The sequence below is a fragment of the Corvus moneduloides genome, chromosome 1, assembly GCF_009650955.1.
Source record: "Corvus moneduloides isolate bCorMon1 chromosome 1, bCorMon1.pri, whole genome shotgun sequence".
In the NCBI taxonomy this organism is placed as follows: Eukaryota; Metazoa; Chordata; class Aves; order Passeriformes; family Corvidae; genus Corvus; species Corvus moneduloides.
The window spans coordinates 90,230,636-90,258,278 of NC_045476.1; the positions used below are offsets into that span (position 1 = coordinate 90,230,636).

At 37.7% G+C, this 27,643-nt stretch overlaps 1 protein-coding gene across 6 annotated transcripts in view; it reads right to left on the minus strand.

Moving 5' to 3' along the window:
* Positions 1–16,556: 16,556 nt before the first annotated feature.
* MTRR (5-methyltetrahydrofolate-homocysteine methyltransferase reductase) overlaps positions 16,557–27,643 on the minus strand; it is a 32,686-nt gene continuing 21,599 nt past the window's right edge. For 5 of the 6 annotated variants that reach the window (XM_032118178.1, XM_032118169.1, XM_032118162.1 and 2 more), the window contains 6 exons: positions 27,471–27,513; positions 26,850–27,036; positions 24,421–24,539; positions 22,856–22,948; positions 22,588–22,767; positions 16,557–21,630 (listed from right to left, as the gene is read on the minus strand). In XM_032118178.1, coding sequence (XP_031974069.1) covers positions 21,486–21,630; positions 22,588–22,767; positions 22,856–22,948; positions 24,421–24,539; positions 26,850–27,036; positions 27,471–27,513 — 767 coding nt within the window. In that variant the 3' untranslated portion in view covers positions 16,557–21,485. Of the gene's footprint in view, positions 21,631–22,587; positions 22,768–22,855; positions 22,949–24,420; positions 24,540–26,849; positions 27,037–27,470; positions 27,514–27,643 lie in introns of those variants that run through there. The other variant, XM_032118209.1, reaches the window with a different exon arrangement.

The window sequence follows — 27,643 nt, forward strand, 5'->3', positions numbered from 1 at the left end:
ACCTTGAGACAAAACTGTCCAGCAGAGAGGAGGAAATGTCAAGAGGCTAAAAGAAAAATCTAATGGAAGTGAAACACTGCATGTCAGTTTGGTTCCAAAGGGAATCTGGAAGCATTTCATTACAGCAGCCTGTGGGTGATCTGCTGAGGAGGGAAGAGGCTGGCAGCCAAACTGGCCCAAAAGAAGGAAGAGAGACATTTAATATTCTTCGAAAGCTTTATTAGTTTTGACACATTTCCACAGAGTGTTTCATCTTCAAAGCATCAGCACTCTGTGGTAGAAATGTACTTGCATGGAAAATTTCTGCTGATCGTAAAGCAGGTGGCTCTGACTGCATCTAAATCTGCTCTTTTCCCCTGATGCTTGCTGCTTTCAAAAGAATTTAGAACAGATCCTGAACAATTTGTTAGAAGACCATCATCAAAATTGTGAAACTTTCTAAAATTAAAACAGAATTTATTAGAGACCTTCTTCACTCTCCTACATTAATTATCTCTGTGTAATGGTAATACCTTTAGAATTTGAAATGGAAATATAAAATCTAATTTGAAATAGAAATCTAAACTTTGAAAAATTGTACTGGTGTATGTATAGACACATGTCCTTCTGAACCCTTAGCAGTTTTTGAGACAGCAGGATGGTGCCCCAGTTAACCCAAGGTAGTGCTCACTGAGCAGGAGGTTGGTTAGAGAATTTCAGAGAAGGAGGTCTTTCAACTAGGAATTCCCAATGCTACCTTACTTTCACTGTGGAAAAAAGCGATGTTAGAAAGGGAGCTACTAGTTTAACAACCTTTGAGAGCAATAGGTTCTAGAACATATTGTGAAATAATATCTTCTGAAGAGTAAAGCAAAAGCCTCACTATAAACAAATACTTTACTGAAATTTAGCTATAAATATAAAAGAATTGCATTCAAATATAGTATAAAATTAAACTAATTCTTATTATTTTCTTTATAATATAAGATCAAACTGATTTCACAGTTCAGCTTGAGTACAATTCAAAATGATTATGTGTATTTCCTTTTAAAGCCCATGGAACCTATCTTTTCTGGTTAATACATACTTCTAACAAACATATCATGAAAAATTTGCACTTACACATTTAAATCCGAGAACATTTTTTCAAAGCTGATTTTGCCACAGGTACAAAGAAATCAGTCAGTGTTTCAATTTTGTTATTTATCAGCATCAAAAACTCCCATGGCACATAACTTGACTGAAAGAAAAGTGGGCTGTACAGGCTAGATAAAGTAACATGCTGCAAGGAGAGAGACCATTATCTCAAACATTTTAAATTGAATAGTGCTAACACCTAGTATGCAAGCTGAAAAAACAAAGACCTGAATGCTGATATTTGTTAATCACTTGAATTCACTAAATCCCTTATGCTTTGGGAGAAATACAGAATAAAATTAAAGCTCACATTTAAAGGTACATAATTTTCAAGACCAAAGGGTGAGCTTCAAAAACATTCTAGTGTGCACCACACTGCAAAAAAAGACCATGAACTACATATTTCTATGTAACTCATGATGGAAATGGACTCCAACTGTAAAAGAATAAAAACTGCTTGATAAGAAAAGTGGGCCTGTTATTTTTTGGAAACAGCAGTGCTTCCTACTTCCTCACTTTAGGAGATAGACTCTCGAAACCCTGACAGAGTTGTCTTAGTCAGCCTCAACCATTTTCCCCACAGCAGTGATGACAGCAGATGAGAAATATGCTCAGTCATATGCTCAGTTATACATAATCTCTCTACATCTACATTATCTCTTAGCCTGTTGAGACTAACTTCAAGAGCTAGATCAGGTTGTTTAAGATCCAGTTCTGGCACATTCCAAAAGTCTCCAACAACAGAGACTCCAGCCCTGCTCAGCAGCACTTGAGATGCTCCACTCGCAGCAGCATTTCCCTTGCCCACACAGAGGTACAGAAAAGGGCTGTAACAGATCTCTGTCCCCTAGCTTGCAAACTTCTCTCACACCAATATTTCACAGTCCTGATTGAATATAATATTCCATAAAGGCAGAAGAAGCAGCAGCACCTGACACAGGGAAAGGAAAATTTGAGAAATTATGCGCAGGAACCATGACCTCTCTCAGGGAGAGAAAATGCAGATGTTAGCTTGCATTCAAGGAGTACGTCCACCTGGAAACCATCAAGAATTCAAATCTTGGAATGGTTTGGGTTTGAAGGGATCTTAAAGATCATTTAATTCCAACCTCCCTGACATATATGGCAAGGAGACATTCCACTAGATCAGGTTCCTCAAAGGTCCATCCAACTTGGCCTTTGACTTTCCAGGGCTGAATCATCTCTGGGTAACCTGTTCCAGTGCCTCACCACCCTTACAGTGAAGAATTTCTTCCTAGTGTCTAATCTAAACCCACACTCTTCCAGTTTAAAACCATTCTCTCTTGTCCTATTACTACATTCTCCTGTAAAAAATCCCTCTCCAGCTTCTTGTAGGCCCCCTTTAGGTACTGAAAGGCTGGAATACAGTCTCCTGGGAGCTTTCTCTTCTTCAGGCCAAACAATCCCAAATCTCTCAGCCTGTCTTCATAAAACAAGTGCTCCAACCTCTGAGCATCTTTGAGGCCCTACTCTGGTCTCAATCCTCCTCTGGTCTCAGTCCTTCCTGTGCTGGGACCCCAGAGCTGGCTGCAGCACTGCAGGTGGGGTCTCACCAGAGCAGAGCAGAGGGGCAGAATCCCCTCCCTCACCCTGCTGCCCACACTGCTTTGGATGCAGCCCAGGGTACTGGGCACTGGCCTGGTCTTATGACTGTCTCCCACAGTTCCCTTACTTGGCAGCACAGATCCTCAATAAGTATCCATGTCCTGCCCACTTGGAGACTGTCTCCCACTGGTCTGGCCCAGTGAGGGGCCCCAGGCATTCCCTGCAGCCTGAGATCTTCAGAGAGTCATCCTCCTTCCAGAGCAAAGTAAAATCACCAATCTCTATGTGTGAATTGTAGTGGTTATTCTAGCATTTTCTAATGAACACTTCAATTTGGGGAGCAATCATTTTGCCATCAGAGAAGATTTTGTGATCAGGAGGATCAGTGCAGGGATGAATTAAGATACTTTCCCAGGATGGAAAAGGAGCGCCCAGATGGATGAAGCAAGAATCCTGTGCCAGTTTCCATCCCAGGCTTGAAGGCATTTGTCGATAATCTCCACTTAACAACAGCATTCAACTTAAATTTCCCTTTATTATCTTGTAAAGATTTCCAGTCACTTTGCAAGTGAAAAGGCTGCTTCACGCAGACTTTGCAAAATGACTGAAAGCAATAAACAGAGATTATGCTGCAATAAGTTTGCAGGATGGCATCAAATTGGTCCCGTTTTTAACTGGGAATATGTTACGCTGAGGTAAATATTGGCAAATTCTCCCTTTCCAGAGAAAACTGGTTGAACAGAATGAAATGCTGTGATGGAGTGATCTCCCCTTGAGTTATAGAGACTATGTGGTTATCTATGGCTACAGCAAGCACAAACACAACATCTGTCAGACTGGTCGATTCAGTGGGCTGATAACACTGAATACTAAACCTAACAAACTAAACAGCAGTAAAGGCAGCTGATAATCACTGACAGGAGCAAGTTGACACTTGAGATCAGTACAGAAGAGCAGGCTTATGGCAGAATTTTAATCCAGAAAGATGACTGGTAAATTCTTTGAAAACAGATGAGAGGGAATTCCCACAATCCATTCCTGTGAATTAGTGTCTGCTGTCAATATCATAAATATTCACATAATATTTTCATTGCAGTAATCACCTAAGAACTGTCTTTGAAGATGTCTTAAGATAAGACCACCACAAGCCTCAGCTGTAAAAACTTTGATTCTTGGATATTTTATTATTTATTTTATTCAGTTTTGGCATTTCTCTGCAGTGTGGAGTAATCAAAAAGCTATCACAAGCTGAAAGCACACAGTCCCCATGAATCCATTGTTATGAGTCTGACAGTGCCAAATTGTGAGATATGTTTTTTGGATGAGCTATCATATGCATGGTTAGCATGGAAATGGAAGAAGCAGCAGGCTGCCAGCACTCAAGCCAGATCTGTTACAGCTGTTTGTGTCCAAAGATTTCTTGCAGAGCTGTTTTGTGAAATGTGCCTGACTCGGGTAGCACACAGTTACCAATAGCTCTTACCAACCTCCAGGACCCAAGTTAAGTGATTATGAAGTGATTATGACAGTCTTCAAACAGTAGTTCTGAGTAGCAGAAAACTCCTAGAAGAAATTACAAGCTTAAGATTTACAAGCTGAAGCCTTGTAACTTTAACACTTGCATTTGTTCAGTGCTCCTCTGACTGAAAGAAAAACTGCAGGAGATTCATTCTTCATTACATACTCGACTTTTTTCCACAATAATAGTATGACTGAATGTCCAAGAGACCCTTTTCCACGCTAGAACTCCTAAAGTGAAGACAGTCATTTCAATGCTGTCTGAGGCTTCTCACCTTTTTGTGGAGTACTTGAGGAATATTTGAGGAGAACAGAGGTGTTCTAAAGATTGAACCTTTGGCTCAGTTAGCAAAACTTGACTTCTTTCAGAATCACACTGCAACATAATAGGGGCAGGGGTTCATCTGCCATTCAGTTGTAGCTTTTATATATTAATGTATAGGAAATGTTTTTACTTCATTTAGGAGGTTTTGCACATTAGATTTTACACAGATCAGCTCGAGTTTTATGTTGCTAATACTACAACAGTGTACAAAGTACTTTTCATTATTTCATTGATAGATTAAAATGCTTATTTAAACAGTGCTGACTCAAATAAAGTCTGAAAAACAGTGAGAAAATAAGAAAGAAGAAAATGTCATTCACTAATACATTTGTGATAAAAAAATAGAAACAATAAAGAAATGCCAAATAAATAAATACAAAGTTGATGGGTATCATCAGGTTATTATGCGCCAAGAGTCAAATTTTGAATTTTAGTTGATTTTTTTTATATTTTAAATGAGTGGAATCATTTCACTACAATACACAGAAAAATATTTAGCTTTCTACCCTCATAAAACTCAAAATTATTTTTTCCAAATATTAAACAAGTTGGTTTCCCATCCTAAATGTGATGAAAACAGCTTTATAAGCTTTACCACAAGAACTGTGCTTAACACCTCCAAACCTTATTTTTGTAAATAATTGAGAATACCTAACTTCCCAAGTCATATTAAATCAATCTGAATTATGTAAGTGCTTCTGAGTTTTAAGGATAATTTTCCTTCAGGCTTACAGCCCAACCTCTTACATTTCCAGGAAGTGAATATGTCACTTTCAAAAAAAAGGATACATGCAGGTAAAACTTCTCACTGCTCAATATTGAAACCTACAGAATTGTACACTGTCACCTAAGTATGTAAAGGCAGATGAGCCTTAACAATTATAGTTGGCAATAAAACAAATTGATCTATTTAAAGTTAATAAAACTAGAATACATTTTAAATCTAGAATTTTCTTTTCCAGTTCTCGAACTATATGCACACCTTAAGAAGGTACTGTTCTCTTGAAACTATCCATAGATATTCTGGCATCACTCATTGCTTCTTCTTGTATTATCCAAAACCATAGCAGAGAACATAATGGGATCCATTGTACCTGAGTATTTTCATTTGGGTTGCTTTTTCTTGTTGGGTTGTTTTGTTAGGGTTTTTTTAATTATTATTATTGTTTTGTTCACAGGTAGAAAGCATATGATTTTCCCATGCAGAGAAATAGGACCAAAAACTATTCCTCTGATGCCCTTCTGCAGAAACATCTTCCCCAAGCTAGTGGTTGATTTTAACATTTTTGCTTGCAAAAGACTGCAGTCCTGTTAAGAGCTAAGATGGAGCTCTTAAAATGTTACTGAAGATAGACAAAATAGCCATGCACAACTGGGAAGATCCAGACTGTAATCAGATGCAGGCAACATTTCTTTATTATTCAAAATGTGGAAATAGGAATTGTGGGTAAATTTGTTCTCTCCTATGTGGGAACAGGAGAGGTGGCTGTGGGGGTTTTTTTACTAAATGAAGGTCAATGGCCGATGGCTGGTTTATTTCCCCTCCATCTCTGAAGTAGTCTCACTAAAAATGATGATTTTGCAGAGTGAAAAGGCTGCACCCTTGCATTCAGCTTAGACAAGTCAGGGCAGACAAGTTCAGCACTGAAGGAGCTCCACACAGCTTCATGCAGAGCTTTATGCAATAGCATGGCTGGCTCTGACAGAGGTCTCTCAGCCAGACTGGGCAGTCTGGGGGAAAATCGAGGTACAGCTCATGAAGCCTCTCATGCTGAAGCCAAAATAAGTAACATTTTTGTTCCCTGAAGACTTAATACCAATTCACTGAGTCTATACCACAGAGATTTGATTTTTGCACATATATTTCTATGTGGTTATACCTAATGGGCTCCTACTGCCTAGGAACCAGAGTGACCTCTTCATGGATTAATAATGTTAACAGGCAAGTCCTGATGTGAAGTAAGAATTATACCATCCTTAAGCCCCAACCAAACAAAGAATTACCATTGTCAGGAAACCAGTTTAGTTCATTACTTTTTCTCTTGAAATATGAAAAATAAATAGGTCAAATAAAATACAGAATATCTGATATTTCAGTGTTGGTATTTTCCAGTTTTCCTAGTGGAATGGTTCAAATTCCAGCCTTCAGGGGCAGTAATAAAATCAACAGTTTTTAGGCTGTTGGAGGAAAAGGACAAAACCTCCCCGGGGAAGAATCTGAGGACACTACTTCAATAACAAGATGAATATTCAGTCTTTATGTTACTTGTGATCTGGAGACCTGACCCCATGTGCTGACCAGCCTTGCCTCAAGCAGTGCCTGCTGCAAGGGCAGCACCCCAGAGCTGCTTCTCTTCATGCAAAGATAAACAGAAGGTCAGAAGTAAAACACAAGGTATTAGTCCTTTATTCAATTTCATACCTTACATTTTCTCCTCGTATTCTTGTTTCCCAAAGATGAAAACAAAAACATTGAAAAGTTAGGCAAGTTGGCTTCCTCATTAAGAGAAAATTACATTACCAGTTTATAAGATGGGTTTTATCCAACCTGCTGTGCATCCTTACTGACTGGATTCAGAAAACCAAAGCAACGCTTTTTATTGCCTCTCACAAAAGAAGCAATAGATGTAGATAAATAGGCTTAAGTTTGAACATTCAGGTGCTTTTGTGCAGCAGGTACATGTTTTTTGTACTCACAGCTGGTCTCATGCCTGGTTGTTTTGCCTCAGCACAATCCTGCAAGTATATATCAAACATGATACAGACAGTCAGTAGCTATCTAATGGCACTCAGGAGGCATTCTAAAGTGTATCAAAGTTGATTTGCCTTGGTAGTTTGGAATTCCCTACAGGTGATATTCTGTGAAGAGACAATGCTTGGCTTAGGTGGTAAGCAAACCATTTGACTCATAATGAAAGAAAAATCATAGCTAATTCTGTGTATTAATACCCTGATAGGGATCTAAAGTTACCTACATCCTGCTGTACTTTTTTTTTTTGCTGAGTCTTAAGTATGAGACAGTTCCTACTAGATCCCCCCAGCGCAGTCTGTCCCGAATTAAGGGGTCAAAACTGGGTACAATATTCCAGATATGGTCTTAAAAGTCCTGAGTAAAGCGTTGCTTCCCTCAACCTACTGGCCGATAATACAACCCAGGAAACTGTTGGGTCCTCTTTGCTTCCAGGGCACACTGATATATTTAGCTTGGGTTTGCCAAGCCTTCTGTGTCGTCCTCTCCAGACGGACAACATAGTCTGGAGAGACTGTGCAGAGCTGCTCTCTACACACTCAGTGTTCTGAGGCAGCTGTTGCTCGGAGGGCTGTGAGACATTGCTGTGCTGGGAGGAGGTGGTGAGCGATTGCCTTCGCACCATTGCTGCGGGGGTGGTTTACCCACTTCTTTCCTTCACTCGTTAAATTGTTGATCTTGATTGATGAATTTTTTTAACTTTTGCTCTTGCTGTTCTTTCTCCAGTCCTGCTGGGGAAGAAGGATTTTGTGGTGCTTGGGAGCTGACCACGGTCAACTCATAACAATTAGATACAGAAATACTGTGGATGGCAGTGCCGAAAGCCTTGCTGAAGTTAAGGTAAAAACATCTACTGCTGTCTCCTTATCTACAAATTCAGTTACGTTATTCTAAAAGGAATTTGCGTGCTATACCTTCATTACATCCATGCTGACTTTCCCAGTCTTCTGCCCATAAATGCGTTCAAAGGAGACTCGCTCCATGAGTTTTACAGAGAACAAAGAGAGGCCAATCAGTCTGCCACTTTTCTAGCTGTCCTTTTAGTCTGAAATGAAGCTGGAGAATACTCGCTCTCCTTCAGCCCCTGGGGATCTTCCCCACTCTATTCAGCATGTCAAAGATGAGGGAGAGTGTCCTCACTATAACATACACCAGCCAGTTCTCTGAGCACTTCTGGATGCAGCCTGATCCAGTCTTCTGGGCCTGAATGAATTGATCTCAAGTGATTCCTGATCTCATCTGACCTACATCCACTGCTGGCAGGTCCTTCTCTTTAAGGAGAGAGGCCTGAATGACATTGCTGCTGAAGATTGAGGCAAAACTGCAACTGAGTATCTCCACCCAGTGTGTTTCAAATGGTGCTAGAGCACCAGCCCTACTCAGCCATGGGCCATGCTTTCTTTGATCAGCCTTTTGCTACTGATTTAGAGTTTTCTTGGTGCCCTCACCGTCGTTTGCAAGTGTTAACTCCTGTTGCTCTTTGACTTCCTGTATAGCATTCTTAAATGAGTGGGCAAGGTCCCTAAAATCCTCCTTTGTTGTTTGTTTTTGCCGAAAAACAAACCTAGCACATATTTTAATAGATAAAAGCAATGAGAAAGAGTAGGTGGGAAAGGAAAGAGAGTGAAAGATAACCAAATAAATTCAAATGCAATAAACTCAAATGCTAAAATGCTAAGGACAGGGTCAATTTCCTACATGCATCCAGGAAAATTAGAAGTGTAAATAATTAAGCTCGCTTGAAAAATCTTTTGAAGTTCTGATAATTTTTTATCTTTGGGAGAGCAGAAGGACCAATGTTCATGGAGGTTTCCCAGACAGGCCTAGAATTCCAGCTCCCAAACTCTTTCACTGCCTAGCTTCTGAGACATTGTTGCCATTGTTTTAAATGGCCATTTTTAAACACTACAATTAAGCCATACTAAGAAGCATAGATCCAAGTTTGGACCAAAATGACCAGTCTTGGAAAATAAGTTGCTGCTCTAAAACATTTTCAAAATCATTGACGGTTTGGTTGGGGTTCTTTTTTTTTTTTTTGTCTTACTAACAGCAGTATCACTACAAAAGATTATATCTCTTTAAAAAAAAACAATAAACAGAGCATCAAGATTGATGAATCTCCTTTATAAGATGTTACTTAGTGGCTACATGAGGAATTTGCCTCACCTTCTGTTGGAGATCAAACCTCCCATAGGTTAATATAAAAGATTTCTGCTACAAGGGTTTTAAGAAGCTATTTCAGGCCTCAGCCAAAATATATCATAAATCAAGAAGTCCATCTGTCATTGCTTCTGAAATGAAGCTAATTCTACCAGCCAAAAATGATAAATAGAAGTGCTTGAGGTTAAATTTGTTAAACAGTATCTAGACTTGCAATCATTTTCAGCTCTTCTAAAATGGTTATGAACTTAAATCAATGGATAGCCTCATTATGCTTTTGCTCCTACTGTTTTATTTTAAAGTGATCTTTTATTTACTTTTGAACATTGTCATGATACTTTCAACTCTCCTTACAAAGGTCATCCCAATGGGTATCTCTTTATTTGCTCTCTCTCTCTCTATGATATAGGTGCTATTGATGCATGTCCACATGAGCAGAAGAATACAACCACAAAAATAAAAGGAGAAAAATTAGTTACAGCTCTTGTGTTCTTTTTCTGTCCCAATTAGGGCAAATAAAACTGTGAGAGCAGAGTAGAAGAGTATATAATTAATGGCAGGTAAGTAGAGCAGATCGAATGTAAAAATTTGCAGAAATGGGATGTCAGGTATCAGCTAGACTAGAATACAACAGGCAACAATGGATCATAGCAATAATTATTAATCATGACACAATGAGGATGGCACACTGCAAAAAATGTATTTAGTCATCTGTAATAACGACACAAAGGATTTCTTTTACGCTTCACGCTTAACATTATAATTTTTTCACCAATGATTTCACAAAAGACTTGAGTTACAGAGAGGTTGTGCCATCCACTCATGATCTAATTTAGAGCATAACTGAAAGTGTCCAAGTACAAATTTCTGCTCATTGACAGTATTATTTTCTCAGAAGTTCCATCCCTGTTCACTTCTTATATTCATATTTTCCCTTATTTTAATTATAGCAACAATTTCCTCTAAAGCAATTAGATTTTTCCCCCTAGCAAATTTGTGATATCCTTAGGGTTTTTTTTCTACAAGACAATGACACACAACTTCTTCTAACATCACACAGGCTGCCATTTCCAGAAGCATTTTGTCCTTTTCATCACTCCCCACCTTAAAGGAGGCAGGTATTATAAACACCATCAAAATGTTTTCTCTGGTGCTGCAACTGCCCATGGCCCAGGCAATGAGGGATCAGTGATGTTGTATTTGTGTAACACAGCAAGAGTGTCTGAGGAGTGCAGGAAGCTGCTGATATCCTCAGTAGTGTGCAACACAGGGACACACTCTCACAGAGAGGTCACAGAAATCACTGAAGGAAGATGCGCACGCCACTCTCTGAAACAGCATCTCACCAGGAACATAAGCTGGTCAGAAAGCACACATCCTTCAAAGCAGGTGACTGACCGTGTTAGTTCAGCACATTTCCCATATTGCTGACTTTGGTGGAATTTTTATCTAACTTCAACCACAAATTAAATCTGACTGCAAGACAGCAGAGTCTGCAGCACCTGACAGCAGTGAAAGCATCCTCTGCATCCTCAGAGAGTAAGTCCACCTGCGGCAGAACTGCCTTCATTGTGTTCCTCTGCTGCAGTTTGCCAGCAGAGATAAACCGGGCTGTCTGTCTCAGGAAAGCCACTCTGTTTACTCTGAACAATGCAGGCAATGAATCACAGGCACTCTGTCAAGGAATCCTCTCAACCCCAGCATGCAGCAAGGAGACAAAAATCCGAGAATGAAAACCATGTATACTGAAAAGCAATACTCATTATATCTGCTTTAATGATCCTTCTCCTCCTTTCTCAAAAAAAGGCTGATGAATATGCCAAGGGCAGATTCACAGCAAGAAAAATCTGTGTACGCTACATTGATCATTGATTGCTTATTTGCTGGCTTGCCTGGGGATGATTTACACACACACAACCCCTGCATGGGTGGTGATAAGAAAGAGGATGCACACACGTTCTCCTGTCATCTTACAACCAGTGCTGAAGGTGTGTATATCATGTGTGTATATTTTTTGTTTCCCTTGACAGGACATTTTTTGAACCTGGAATTAAACAAACCCAAAGGATGACATGGCTATCTCCATCATATTCACTAGGAGTTTACCAGTATCAGTGCTAGAGAAAACAATAATATTCCATCTCTTTATTCTGAATGCTCTGTCAGAGAAAAAGAAGGGCATATCCTCTGCAGAGGACAAACCAGAGTCTGCAGAAACTCCCCAGCATGAGTTCAGAGACAAAAAAAATCAATTAATTAAGAGACAAATACAGTATTCTATTAAAAAAATGGGGATTTTATAGCAATTATTTCTGAAATACACAGGAAAAAGTTTTTCCATTGCTGACTCCTGGCTGCTTTGCACTTTAGTGCAACAGAAGTCCCAGAAAAGAAAGACAGAATTCCAACCTCGATGCTGCCATTGGAATTATTGCCATAAAACATAAAACCATGTTGTCTACCCTGCACATCAATGTTACAAGTAAGTGTCAACCACTCTCTTCAGATGCCTTAGGAATATAAGAGGTCATCTGAAACTCACAATTACCTGGATCTCTTTTCAGATCAAAGCTGACTATTCTTCAGTGCTACAGAGCCTCAATAAGTGGTTCAAAAAATAGCAATGTAATCATTCCTTGCACAAGCCCAGCAGTAAAAACGTAAACCAAAATGCAGTTTATTAGGCCAGCTGGCATGTATACTTTGTCTTTCTGAAGCCTGCATGCACCCTTTTTTTGCAGCCTGACTCACAGTCAACCAGTTTATTTTTAATTTAGCTCTGATGAGGACAAACTTGCCCAGATGTACTGAATTGCAGAAGTTCATACCATGCCTTGAATATTTTCTTTTAGGAGATTAATCTGGCTTTGGCCAGAAACAAAGCAGGAGCACAATCACATGTAGTCACATACCAGTGCTTAAGACGCTGCTGCTGAAAATCTTATAATGGAAAAATACTGTTGAACTCCAACATAGAAGTTTTATTAGGAAACAAATGTGGTAATTTTTAAAGCAAACATCAGGGGAAAGGTTCTACTGGATAGATGGCAGCAGTGGTCCATTAAATTCCCTCCCCCAACTTGTCCCTTCCAAATACGTGTAATATTGAACATTTCAGAAAGCACCAAGTGTCAGAAAAGCAAAAGACCACAGACATCACATAATGCTCATATCAGAGGCATCAACAAACAGCTCAGACTCCCTGGTGTGCAAGCTTTGGGTAACCTCTACAGGACTCTCTCTTCATTTGCAGGTTTCCTGGGGGAATATCTTTACAACGTCTGAAGCCCTAGTCCGAAGCTATCTGGGTAAAACCACATTGCCTGTTAGAGAGGTGCTAGCAGGCGTCAGCCTGGAGACAACCACGTGCAAAGGTCACTTGCAAGAGAGATTCCTGCTGGCTCTGTGCTCCAGACTGTCAGAGCCCCCCACTAAAAGGCAGCACACTCGTCTATCAAATACCACTGCACTCCCAGTTCTCCATCATCTGTCGACTTTCTGAATCTGCACTTTGCTCCATTGTTCAGGGCATTGAAGAAGATGCTAAACAGGACTAGATCCAATATTGTCCCTGGGGCACTTTAGTGACAGGCATCTAGCTGAGCTAATCACAACCCCTGGAGAACAGCAGTTCAGCCAGTTTTCAAGGCACCTCACTGTTATTTCTTTAGACCCAATTTCATCAGTAGAACAGTGTCAAAGGCCTTATTGCAGCTGAGCTCCAATGATATCCACTGCTCTGCCCTGGTTCAGCAAGTCAGTCATCTTATTTTGGAAGGCTACTACATCGGTCAGCTGCTATTTCCTCACTATCCATGACGACTAATCCAGATCACCAATTTCCCCTTAGAAATGGTTTCCAGGAGGATTTTCTCTATCACCTTCTCAAGGAACAAGGCAAAGTTGACCTTATTCAGACCTTCCTTATGGTTCATCTTGAGGTGATATTTCCTTCCTCCAGCCCTCAGGAATTGCTCCTGGTTGTCATGACCTTTCAGAGATAATGTAGAGTGGACTCACAACCTACATGTTGAATACATAAATAGAAACACTGGATAATAACATATTCACAGAATACACAGATTCTCTCATTCTCCTAAATTTTTACAGTAATGTCAGTTGATTAAATGAAACTCTACAAAAGCCTTTACAGTTAGTGAGATTAATATGAACAAGGTTAGTCGTGTTTCTTCATGTGTTTGAAAGCGTCTAGCATGCTACAGGCACTGTAAGAAATGATGAATGAGAGAAATAAATGTTTCCACCACATATGTAAAGCAGTTTACAGATTTATGTCCTCCTTTTTGTTTACTGTTTGTGCATTTCTAGGTCTCTTTTTCTCTGAAAAATGAGAATCCTATATTCTTTTGATACCAATAAATGGAGGAAACTACCCAGGAGCTATTTTTTCTTGAAAGCATTCATTTGACCTTTTCTGAATAAAGGTTTGCATATGTTTAATAGTATAATACAGCTATGTAAACTGAAGGACACAGTTATCCAAACAGGCATTTCAAAATATGTCACCTGTAAAGCAAAGACAAAAACTGTATGGAGATCTTGGCAATGCTTGTATAAAAATACATATGTTGATACTTGAATATATGTATGTTTATTTTTTATACTTGGATATATACATGCATGTGTATAAAGAAAACAAAGATGTTTTACACGCTCCATTAAAAAAGAAAGAGCAAAACAACAATAAACTGATGAGAGAATTATTTTTCCCATTGCCTATGAGTTCTGAATGGACTTTGGTAGGAACTTTTACATGCATGAAAAATGTTTGCATTTACATTAAAATTCAGTAACTCTCCATGTGCAAAGTTGTAAGAGCCTTAACAAGCTTGGCCATTGGTAGATAAATACAGCCATTTCTACTTAGGAATTACCTTTCTGTTTGGGAATTTTTCAACAACAACTTAAAAAAGTATCAGTGTGTTCTGCTTCTCATAGGAATAGATCTATTAAAAACTAATGCGTGGAATTCTTCAGCATCCAACAATTTATTTTGAAAATGTTACAGTATTCATTTCTCCCCCTCCTATTTGTGTTTGCTCTAGCTGTTTTAGGCAAGGAAAATATAACAATTTACTACCACTAAGCTGTGCCTCTGGGACTTCCACTGGCAGCAATGCCACCCCTTCCCAGCACACTTAGGAACTGTAACATGAAAAAGGGAAAGAGATTCTGCCTTTAAAACAGTCTTCCAAGTGCCACAAGCTGTTATTTGACTGTAGTTTTGGTAGCTCAAATACTGCTCCTTTCTCATCCTTGCAGACCACAAAAAGGTGACATGAAGAGTGGTTTATCTACAAGAACCTGTTCCCACCAAAAGAAAGAGAGTGCAGTATTATCTTAGTCTCAAAGCTGTAAGAATCACAATCAGGGAGATGGCATTCATCTGGAAAACAGGAGTTTTACAGACACACAGGATGTACATGTACACAGAAGTGCCTGTTTCAACATCTGCCTCCACCCAAAAATGCTGAGCAGTCACAGCCCTGTAATTCTGCTTCCGTTTGGTTTGATGTTCGTAAATCAAGGGCAAGTGACACTATTTTCTCACAACATGTGAAAAACTGAAAACATTGAGGAGAAAGTACTGGAAGCAGCCCTGCTGATCTTCTAGCAAGTTACCATAAAATGCATAAAAAAAAATAAAAAGGAAAATCAAATCAATCATCCAAGCAATTAAGTTAAAAGCAGATTAGAAATGAGTATTCCAGATTGATGGAGCTCTACAAAACTGCTGTTTTCAAACCAACAGTAGAACCTCTTCTTTTTTAATAAGCACAATTGGCTTGGAGTGCTTTGTCAACGTGACAAACCTTTTCCACCACAAGTGAAGCATTTATTCAAATGCTAATGAAAGTGAATGTAATTTGTAGTGGTGCTGAATCAACTTTTCAACACTGTAATTTGCATTTCTGTAAAACTCTGATTCTTTCAATATGCAATATATTTGAATAGGGGTTTGAGACTAAACAAATTGATATACTGTTTTTGCCATCAATTTAAAAGCTTTTTGATTTCTTTATGCAAGGCAACTCTAATAATACTGAGTAGCTTCTTACATTTACACATTTTCTTCAACTAGAGAGCAGACTCTCAGAATTCATTAAAATTGTCTATAGCTCTTACCTTAAACCATTGTTATCAAATAGTACCATTTATAGATTCAAATCAATAGTTCATATTACTCTGCTAATGTAGATTCATGACCAGGGCTTCTGGATCATAACTTTCAGTGATGTAATATTCTTCCTATAATCACTAGCAGGCATGCAGTGATTCTCCCATTTTCATTCCTCCACGACACTCCAAAACCCAGAAAAGAACATAAAATTACATTGAGAATATTGTTGCTATTTATTGTATAATCACTGTCATGTCTGGAACTGGACTACTAGATTCAGTTTTGGTCTTCCCAACTTAGATGATGCGTAACTGCAGTGAATGAAATGGATCCAGAGATGGAGTCACAGAATTTTTCCATCTGAGGAGCAGGGAAAAATCTGAAGCTGTCAGGTTAAGATGCAGAATGACAGAGCTACTCAGAAAAGAAAAAAAAGTCCATTTTATGCAAAGGAGATCCAGTGAAACTGAGACACTAATAAATTGGTTATGCAAAGCCATCAACATACCAAACTGCTAAACGCATAAATATGCAATGAGAACATCAATTTTTACATAGCAGAAAATAAAAATTGAAAGCATATGACTTTGTGGGAGCCATAAAGCTCAAAGTTGAATTACAGGTAGGTCATTTCATATCTGCTGCTCTTTTATTCTTCTTTTAAAAAACTCAGCTACAGAATAATGAACTGAATAGGTCTATTTAGCATAATTCATCACTACCTAGACATGCAGCTGAATTTGTCCATTCAAACAGGGTATTTGTGAGTCAGATACATTTAAAATTATCTCTGGCATGGTGTTGACCAAGGTTTTAAAACGCACAAAGTCTTCAGATGCAGCCATCTGCTATGGACGCTACTTTAGCCAAGCATGGAGCCTGACAAAATATTTCTATCCTCAACAGCACAGAAGTATTATCATCTGGGAAGCAGCATTAGCAAGGATACAGCCCAACATTCAGATAAAACATACAGTGTGTATTTTCCATATGGTTTATGTGACAACACATCTTTGTATTGTAACAGTAATTGCTATTAGGCCGCATAAAATATCACTGCTGGAAAAGAATTTGCATTACATTCAGGGCAGGTTTCAAAGGAGATGGCATTTCCAGAGTATGAAATACAATACAGTAACTAAGAGCACAATGAAACACCAGTTAATGGAAGAGTCCACATCAAACCTGTACCACTGCCACTAACTTCAGCATGCCATGCATCTCCTGCCCTGTGCAGCGATATGAATGAGGGCAAAGAACAAGCAGGAAACTGAAGAACACCTAGCAAGCAGAAATAAGGTTAATTTTTTCATTGAATGCATTGCAATAGTAACACTTTCACTGTCATGATCTAACTGGTTGAGTAAAAACTGAACAACATAACCTGCCCAGTAAATGCTCTTAAAAGTCTTAATGAAAACCAACTATAATTGCTGGGCACTATAAAAAAACTCCCAACAATCTGAAAGCACAAGATAAATATATTAAAATAGTTATAGAAGAATGAAGGGGTGAGGAAGACACTTCCATCAGAAGAAATAGCCACATGGAGATTTCTGTTAGGCAATGAAGAGAGAAATAATTTTGTCCATGAGTCTCCCAAAAAGCAGGACATATCTGGAGCTAATACCTATCAGTGGATGTAACCAAAAAAACACCTTGTCAAAAAACCAAGCAAACAAATATACAAAATCCCACAACATGACTTCACCACATTCCTGACTATAAGCAGCAGCTGATGTGGTAATTATCAGCTGTATAGCTACATTGAGAGTAACTGGAGAGGGAAAAGGATGTCACAGGAGTAAGGAATAGCTCATGACTGCAGAACTTCTGTATAGATAGATAGATAGATAGATAGATGTACACATGTGCAGTCATTTGTAAAATCAGGGCTGGGGGGCTGCAGACACAAGGCCTCTACTACAAAATCTGTGTTGTGGGTTCACACATATTAAAAGGTACACATTCCTATATGTGGCCTCATCTTCAGATAACCTAGATGACAACAAAACACTAAGTTTTGGCATATATAGGCTTGAGGGGTTATTTTAAAATACATTTAAAAGTGCATTATTTCAGGGATGAAATTTGAGGACAGAACATTCCCTGGTAGAAACATTATGCCAATCCCTATTAGGCAGTCATCTGAACTGGGAGGCTTTTTTCATCTCCTTCTTTACTTTGGGCTCTCAGACAGAGTAACAAAAGTACCAAAGACAGAAAGGAAGAAACTTAGAAGCATCATTCCTAATGACACTACTGGTAAGAGCTACTTTTTCTTTAAGTAATACTTTTATTCCCCATTTGCAGTTCCAGAAGTAAAATTGGAACACATTTAAGCTAAAAATTGTGGGTTTGGGGCCTAACTTCCAAAGGAAACAAGGAGACAGCAATACTCTACACATTCCCCAGGACTGATGAAAAATACAAGGCTTCTGTTTGAAACAGATTCAACAAGCACAGCACACCACTTGACATTAGTCTGCTCACAAAGTTGAGCAGAACAAGTGTTTATGGAGGACAAGCCAATTTTACTAAATAAACCAGTGTTTGCAAAACTACTCAAAAAGTTTCATCTCAGTCATCTAAACCTCCTTAGAACAAAACATTTCACTTTGTGTAAAACACTGTCTGATTCATCACAAATCATGGTTGCTGGTAACTGGAAATGGTGAAAGGAAAAACTTATTTATTTCCAAATTGCCTACAAACTATTGTCTGCAACACAGCCCCCACCTTACTCCACAAGCTTATTTTGCTTTGAGACCTAATCAACTTGTACTTTTACTCCCAATAACCACTCCCCAACCCCTCATCCCTGTGCCACTCAATACCTAAGGTGCCATTCAGTAAGTTCAACCCTTAAAGTGGACACATGAGCGATGTTCTGTGATTCTGCCATTTCCTTCATCTGGCTTTTTAATTTTTCAAAAGAAACTTCTCAAGATGCTCAGTATCTTCAGAAACTGCTAAAAAAGCCTATTCATTCTATTTTGGCAATATTTTAGATTTCCTGAAAAGTTGGGAGAGAAGGGGGAAGGAAAAGGAAAGGAAAAACAGGTGCAAGAAACACGCCAATACTACTTCTGCTTCCAGGTGCAGGAAAGTCAGCTTTAATTCTGAAGCAGCAAATTGAAAAAAATAGCATGAATTTAACAGTTTGAGAAGTTAACCCTCTTTTTGTAACTGCAGTTTAAAAGAGAAATTTCAGTATTGACCCTATTTCACAAATCCAGAATAGCATTAAAAATCTAATGAGAAAATAGGCCATAAGGAATGCTCTGGAACAGCAGCTTTAGCACGACCACCAGTTCTTGTTAGCAACATGACAACCACAAACCTCTTAAATATAACAGCACACCATCTTCACTACTTCTTTTAAATAACAAAGGTATTCTGTAATGAATTTTGTAATTTTGAGGAAAAGCACATACATGGTATTTCTCTTAATAGAAGAAAATTGAAAGACATTAAAAAAAAAAAAAAATCCCCACGTAGGTTTAGGATATTTTGAAAAATTCACTCTGTATGCTTTTCTAAAAGAAACACTGAGGAGGAGTCATAAATCAGCATTATCTAATTACAGAGAAACACAATTCAATTAAGAAAAACAAAGCTTTTACTGCAAGCCTTTTCCATCTCCATGATTCCTGTATCTTAAAAGTCCTCCTCGTTCAATGTCACTGAAAGAAATACTTCCTCCTCGGGTAACACAGTGGTGTTTGTTGGGGTTATTTTAGTTTGTTTGAGCTTTGGACTTTGCACCATGCAGTTATAAATTTAAGAATAACCTGCAACCATTTTTTGTGGTTCTAAGAGATCATAATAAAGCTCACATGCTTAACTAAGGATTTACCACTAAATAATCCAAATGTTTTAATTTTGTAGAGGATTGATAAAGGAGAGGTGAAATGCATGGATACCAGCTGTATATCAAACCCTGTCAAATGCAACACACATAATCAGAAAAGGACACTCAGCTGTAAATATCCCAAAGGGTGCCATGCAATGACCTGCAACATTACCAAAATGGTCACTGCAACTCCCGTAGTGTGGGATTTAAGTGACAGGAAAATGAGCACCTGTAAGAGATATGAGGAAAGCTGCAACTCGCAGTCAGAAAATTATTGCTTTTCCTGTAATCTCCAAGAGCTTCTGAGTGGAACAGAAGACCCTAAGTTCTATCTGAGAATGCACATCATGTAACAAGTGCTTCTTCCAAACAAACCGATCCAACAGAAGGTAAAGATTTATCTTTACTATTCCAATGCTGGTAGCTTTTTCTTTTATTAATAATTTTCAAAAATATGTAAAGCTGATTCACTAATGCAAAACGCTGACATTTGCATTGTCTTTGTCATTTCCATGAAAGTTTAAAATTGGAGTGCTTTTAAAAAAGCAGCACTTGTTTTCCTCTTTATGAGCCAGAGGTTAAAAGTGCAGTTTGCAATTACTGCAAGCCACCTCTCCCTATGGAGTTTTTTCTGTAGAGATTACTTGACGGAGATTGATATAAGCACTCTGATGAAGAACTTCTGCACAAAGTTTTAGTTGACGTCTTCCAAGGTTATTTAAACAATCATTGCACAGGTTGTATCATAACCTTAATTCCAGACACTTCACTGGAATGTTTCTTTTTTAAACACAATGATTTTATTCTGACTGACCATCCAAACTTTTCCATTTTAAAAAAAATTTACCTACCAATTAACTAATAATCGCCAGAAAACCACAAAACTTGCAGTAAGTGATGTGGTTCTGATTATGTGTAAGTCAAAGCAAAACAACAATTCCCCCCAGGAAATAAACGATGATCTGTCTAAAATATTTTCTCATACTTTGCGTTTATCTTTAAAGGTCGAAGCATGACTTGGGACTGAGGAGACAACATGGATGTTTAGAAGTTAGAAAAAAGCAGAGAGAAGAGAGCAGGGCTCTGAAGAGAAGCATAAATTAATTACTTTTACTTCTCCACCTGTTTGTACTCCAAATGTCCCTTGTTACAAGGAAGACCAGACACTTCAGTGATTTGCTTTCGGCCACTTGATTTTTGCAGTGGGTGGCCACATGTAAATGCAACTAATTTCAAACCACCATTATTTTACTGTATCTTCAATTTTAAAATTATTTATTTAGTAATCTGAGAAAGTATTTACCAAGCAATATTATTCCATCAACCAAATTCAGTGCAGCTGGTGAGTTTGCTCATAAATTAAACCACAAACCTTTCAGAGACGGGAATAGAAAACAATTTCGAAAGCATTATGCAGGAAGATCTAATAAGTAGTAGAATGGCGTGTTGCAAATTTTGAGACATGATGTAATGATGTGATGAAAAAGCTAATTATTTAAAGAGAACTTCTGAGTTGAAATTCTTCAGTAACCTTTCTGTGCAACATCCTGGACATTCATTCCTTTTGGCAGTCACTGTCATTGTGCAAGATGAAAAAATATAAGCGGTCTCAGGAAGTATCTAGAAAGTGGTCAAATAAATCTTGGCAAGTCAGTAATGTATTTCATGATACACAGATCAGTGTGTAACATATTTACTCTGTAGCTTCTTTATGTCTACATTATAGGAAAAGATACATGATGTAATGTCAACATACAATTATGCTTGTACAAGTGCAGAAGTTTTTAGTTTATACAGCAACCCAAACTTAAGATGAGAAAATCAAGGCACTGAGACAGCCCATTATGTAACATCTCTAAAAAACCATATACTTCAAAGGCCAGCCTGGTTTGTTGTCATTTAAAAGGTTTCATGCTCCTGTTTGAAAGGTCAATAGAGAAAGTTAACCTTTGTGTGTGACTACTGACAGAAATTTTGACAATAACTTTTAGTCAAAAATATATGTGTGAAAGGAAGTCTTTTGTATTACAAAGGCACAGGAAAAGCTAAATATTTAGCTCCAAACATCCTGCAAATATCGTTTTGCTTCTCGAAGCATAGCCAGAATTTTCATTGCTTCCAATTTGTCAGCTTCCATTTCCATGCTTAAAATGTCTACTACGGCATCGCTTACATCATCAGCCATATGCTTCTTATCTCTGAAAAATAAAAAACAGAGGAGGAAAATGCATAATAATGTATTTTTCCATTTATCAATAGCTTCAGAGGACAATATAGGAAAGGATCATTAAAAAAATCCCGAACAAAAATATAGCTTTTATATTGTACAGCATGATTCTCAGAGTTTTCATGTAGCTGAGCATTGACATTAACTAGGGTTTCCCTCAATTAAACACTACATAGTTCTTGGCATGCTGTAATTTGTAAGTAAAAAACCTTGCAACCCTAGTTGAGCTATTGGAGAATAATTGGTTTCTTTAAGGAAGAACTGGACCTGCTGAATGAGTTATTATTATATCACTACATGGTTCCAATATTAAAAAAAACCCAAACAACAAAAAACCTCTACCAAACCACTCCCTTATTAATAATGTTATTTTTAATACCAATAGCTAACATTTATACCTGCAGGAGAACACATTTACATCAAGCCCTATATTTAAACAGTTTGTACATTTATCAACAAACTTTTTAAGTATCTTGAACCTCCATGTAAGTTTAGCATCCACAAACAGAACTTCCCACTGTAAAATTTATTACTATGACAGAGCTTTAGCATTCTGGAGCACCCAAACCTGGAATACAGCAGAAGACTGCTACTGTCTCTCAGCTGAGCAGTTTCTCATCACATCTATTCATATATGTCATTTTCTAAAGAGAAATCTATTAGCTTGAAACCTCCTATAACTTAACTGAATACTGAACAAAAAAAAGGGAAAATAAGTAACAAGCAACTAAAACAATCAGTGGAACTGTGTGGTTACAAGCTGTATTTCAAGATTATACTGGAAAAGAGCGGACATAGGGATGACACTCAGGCTTTCCAGGAAGGCTCTTTCAGTATGATATTGGTCCTTTCTTTCAGACAGCTCTAAGCCTTTCTAAAGCCTCAAACTTCTGCTACTCTCTTTCACAACAGTCCATTTCCTACTCACCCACATACATAGAAGTAACCTCTGTCTTTCAGCAGGACTCTGGCAACTTCCTTAGCACAAAGCCTAAGGACATCTTGCACGTATTTAGGTGGGGCTACTTCTGCAGTTGAAGAGTCTCTCGAGAAACAAACCTTGAGATAAGTTAACGTTCCATTTTCAAGAAAACATCTGAGCTCATCTCTGAAAGGTAATAAAAACCTGTTAGCAATGGCTCAGAGATGAGCATTCCCTCATGAATAAAAAAATGAATGTTAAATAGTGAACTTGCTTGAACAAATAGTCTCGATCCTGATGCCGACAACCAAAAAACAGCCATGTCTCTCCAAATTTCCAGTCTGGATGTTGTTCTCTGAGCTTTTGCCTAAAGAGACAAAAAAAATCCAAGCCTGCTTTATCAAGTGCAGAATCTAAAACATCTATAACCTAATTTTCATTTAAAGTAGTATTTTAAAAAACCACTGGATTGGCAGAAATGTGAAACGACTTAAGCTAAATCAAAGTCAAACCCTGCTTTTTTGATTTTCTTGACTATTCACGTTTGGACCAGCTCAAAATCAATGAACTTCAAATTTATGGGTTTTTGGCCACAGTTTCATATTGGAATAGTCAAGACCAGCAACTCCAAACATCCCACAAAATAATCCTGACTGCTGAATAAGGAGATCACTACCTTTTATCCTTCACTGGAAGCCCTGTAAAACCACCTGGGAAAACTCAGCAGTCTTAGAAGGCTTTCCATTTAGCTGTAGATACCTGCTAGATTCTGTGAATAATAATTTATTAACTTCCACATCATCAGAAATATTATTTCATTTTCTTGGAATAATGCTGAAAGTATTATTTTAAAGGAGTTTTAGCTGCCATTTTCTAGTTACATTTTGAAAGAGAGTTTTCATTTATACTTTAAAATAAAATGCAAAATACTTCTGAGAGATAAAGGTATATTTGGGAATCAAAATTAAGGAGCAAGGATGGTACATGACGATTTGGTTAAAGCAAAGCATGGAGTTAGAAACAGCACATCAAAACCTCACTTTTCTCTCAAATAAAATGTTTCAAAAATAATTGTTATAGGATCCAATAAACTCCATTATCTTGCTGGAACTAACGAGTCATGTTGGTTACCTTTAAAACTTAGAACCATTCCCACCCAAATACTTTACTCCTCCCGTTCTTCATTTCCTCAGAATGATCAAGTTTTTACATATTTTTGGTGGTGTGCTGTCACTTTTTGAACAAACATCTCTTTGCCTTGCAAAATTACACTGCTGGAGTTGGAGAGGGAAAATAAGAGATCCACCTTCCCTCACACACAAACTCCCAAACACAAAGACTACTACTGAGTTGAAGGTTCTGGTGCCAAGCTTCTCATCTTAAACATCAAAATGTAAACCACACAGAAACAGGAGAATACAGGAGAAAACTTGACATTCATCATGCCTTTTAATACAGATGCCACTTCTCAAGGAACTGAATTTTGAATAACAAACTTAAGCCAGTCAGCACTTCCTAAAAACTACCATTCTCTTACAGGACTTCCACCAGCAACACAAACAGATAAAGGATTTAACTTCTTATTACTATTTCTGCAATTCACCCCATTTCTCATATACCTAGTATGAATAGTAAATACAGTTAGATGAAAAGTTTTACTCCTTTGAAAAACAAGTAAACACACAAGCAATGCTTGTTTAAAATTAAGACTGCTTATAATCAGCATACCACCATTACAAAAAGGAAAAAAAAAATTAACTGCATTTAAACTCAAATCCTCAGGCTGTTTCTTTCCTCAACATAAAAAGGCTGCTCTCCAGGTAACAACTTGGTACATACCTATGTTGTAAGAAACCAATAAATGGTGAAATTCCTGTTCCTGGACCAACCATAATGAATGGGACAGATGGGTCTGCAGGTAAGTGGAAAGCATTGTTTGGACGAGGAAAAATAGTTATCTAAAATTAAATTAGATAAAATATAATTGAAGGGTATTCTTAAGCAGTGAAAACACCATGACATTTTTAGAACCTTCAGGGTATTTACACAGCATATGTACTCACACACCCTTCCAAATCCTGAGCCTCAGAGTTCATCTTTAATTCCACGCAGACATTTAGAATGGAACCTCACAGAAGTTTTTGGGAAAATAAAAAAACCCCAACAAAACAGAACAAAACCTATTTTACAAACCTATTAATCCATCTGAAGGAAAACTGGGATGAACCACGCAGATGTGAGTTTCTGAACATGAAACCTCATGAACATGAACTGATTGCACCACAAATTTGGGGAATATTGTTACAGAATGCATGGAAAATTTGGTGTTAGCATTCAAAGGGAAGTAGAGCTTGTTTATTGCTATTAAAGGTAACTCAACCTTTTTTTACATTGTGGGCATCTAAAAATAATCCAGCGGAGGTCAGGATTTGTTTATAGTGAATTGAAGCCTACTGGTACAGAGCTTGCTTCCTTAATTTTCATAAAAGTTTGACATGATTTCCAAAAGTGCATATGGGTGAGGGGAAGCACATAAGAGCTCAAAGATCTCAGGAAATGTTTTACAGAATCCCACTGATAAACAGTAATTCTGATTTGCATATCTGTGTCAGAAAGGAAGACATATTTTCATAGGAGCTCCATATCTACCCTCTGAGACATGGCCAACATAATCTATGGAAAACAAGAGATGACTATTTTCATTTCTAAAAGATTATTCAAGACTCAACAGCAGCCATAGCAGAGCTTCATCCATTAACGTCATAAGCAAACATCCAATTTATTTTGCACATTAATTATGAAAGGATTTGAATTTACTTTCAAGTTTAAGGAAGGAGTAAGGCACTAGACCAAGTTATTTAAACTTTGCTGTGTAAATCTGAATAGTTTAGCACAACTCATTTTTTTATATTCTAATTCACTACAGATACAACAATGTTAAAGAGCATTATTTTCCTGGTTTCATGATGATAAAAAAATAGAATAATTCTTGCTTGTGGGGACCAATACTTACATATATCCTTCAAACCATACTTGAGTTAGGAGGCTCGCTACCCTATTAATGATTCCAAACTGGTCATTCTTTCAAAACAGACTGCAAATGGTAAACACATTTATGCTGTAAAGTATATTCAATTAATCTAATGTATTTCTGCATAAGATCACAGTCATCTATTTTGTATTGTTATTCCATATATTTCTGCAATCTATGTGCATTGCTGCACATTTTTCTATGCTGAATTCTAGCTTGTGCAGCAGATGGAAATAGTTCTAAACTTTATACAGACTCATTTCGTAATAATTTTTTTTTCTCTTTTTAGCCACCTCTTTTTGTTGTTTGATCTTTAATTAACTTCAAATCAATTATATTTTAAATAAAGAGCAGACATGAACATTGGAGTAAGATATATCATGCACATATGAATCTTTGCATTAGTTTTAAAAAATGAAGATAACTTGCATGGTGTTTTTTTCCATTTTGTCTGACTGACATCTTGAATTATTGGCACAGTTTTCTTTCAACCGAATTCTATGCTTGTTCCATTTTTCATAATCAAATATACATTAGGCTGCCAGTAGTTCTTTTTGAAAGAAGATATGTGTATCACATACATCAATTATATAGTAGAATCCCAATTTGTTAATAATTAGATTAGACCTAGCAAATTGGAGATCGATTAATGACTCAGAATCTCTGCCACAAAAGGAAAAGAAGGGAAAAAAAAGTACCTTCTCCCAGTAATACTCACTGTGCCAAACAATCATTAATACACATCAGAAAAAAACCACAGGTGACTGACACCCGTGTCATATTCCATAACTTGGCCTTTGCAAACTCTGGAAGACCTGACAAGAAGCATGAGTTTTACAGTATCTTCCCTATTATCTGCCACCCTTTTCTGGAAATGACTAAGTGCTTCTCTCTTGTGATGAAAACAGTCACAACCATTTAATTGTACAGTGGCAGTTTAGTCCATGAAAACATCCTCCAAGATACACTTAGGACTGCAGAGGGGTGGAAAACAACTCTGGCCTTTCAGCAGTGGAAAAATTTCACAGTTCAGGTACGCATAGGTAAGTAAAATTTAAGTTTAGTGCTTAGCAATGAAGTTCTGGACATGTTATACAGAAGTAGGGTAGAACTGCAAAATTAAGGTGTATACTGACAAAACATCTGCACAACATCACAGCAGTGAACAAAGAAACCCGCAGTTGTTTCAAACATGCATAAATGCAACAGTTAATGACTTTATATCCAATATTCATACCTTTTCAGTTGAAGAGCTTTCTCCTTTTGTATCCAGAGTGCTTTTACTGGGGTGCAGTAGAGGTGCAACTAACTCAGCAAGCCACCCTGTACATACTCCTTTCCGTGAGACTGGTCTAGAGGGACTGGCAGGGAACTCCACAACATTAAATACAAAGCACAGCCTTCCTGGCTGATACAAGTTTGAACTACAAAGACAAAAATATTAAAAAACCAATCCAAAACCTGAGAGACAGCTGTACAATTTTGCAGCGAGTCCATCTGCAGCCCAAACCATTTCAATGGAACCAAGATTCTCAGTGGTCAGCTAACTGCATAATATTTATAGTTTGAAATTGTCTTAAGGTTGGACTCAGAGGCCAGTGTCTACAGAAGGGAATCCAAATTCCTACCAGATTCAGGTGTGTGCAAGCTTGTTCTTTAGAGCTTTATCAAAAGCATTGCCACACACTCAAAACTATGCTCTTTGGAATAGCCCAACAATGCTTCTTGCAATAGGGTCACAACTACGTTTTATCCTTCACTTCTCTCTTTCTTCTTCAGATTATAATGCACAGAAACATGCATGAGAAAAACCCCATACCTAAATAACTAAGAAGATACAATTTGAGTATTTCATTACCTTGACACTGAATAGGATCTGGCTTGTAATTTAGGAAGATGTTCTGAAGAACAGAAAAAAAAATGTATAATTTATTCGATTCACCCCAATGAAAATGTCATATAATGAGTGTTTACACTACAACAGATTACAAGGTGTTTTAATTTAACTGCAATCTTATTCTAGCGACACTG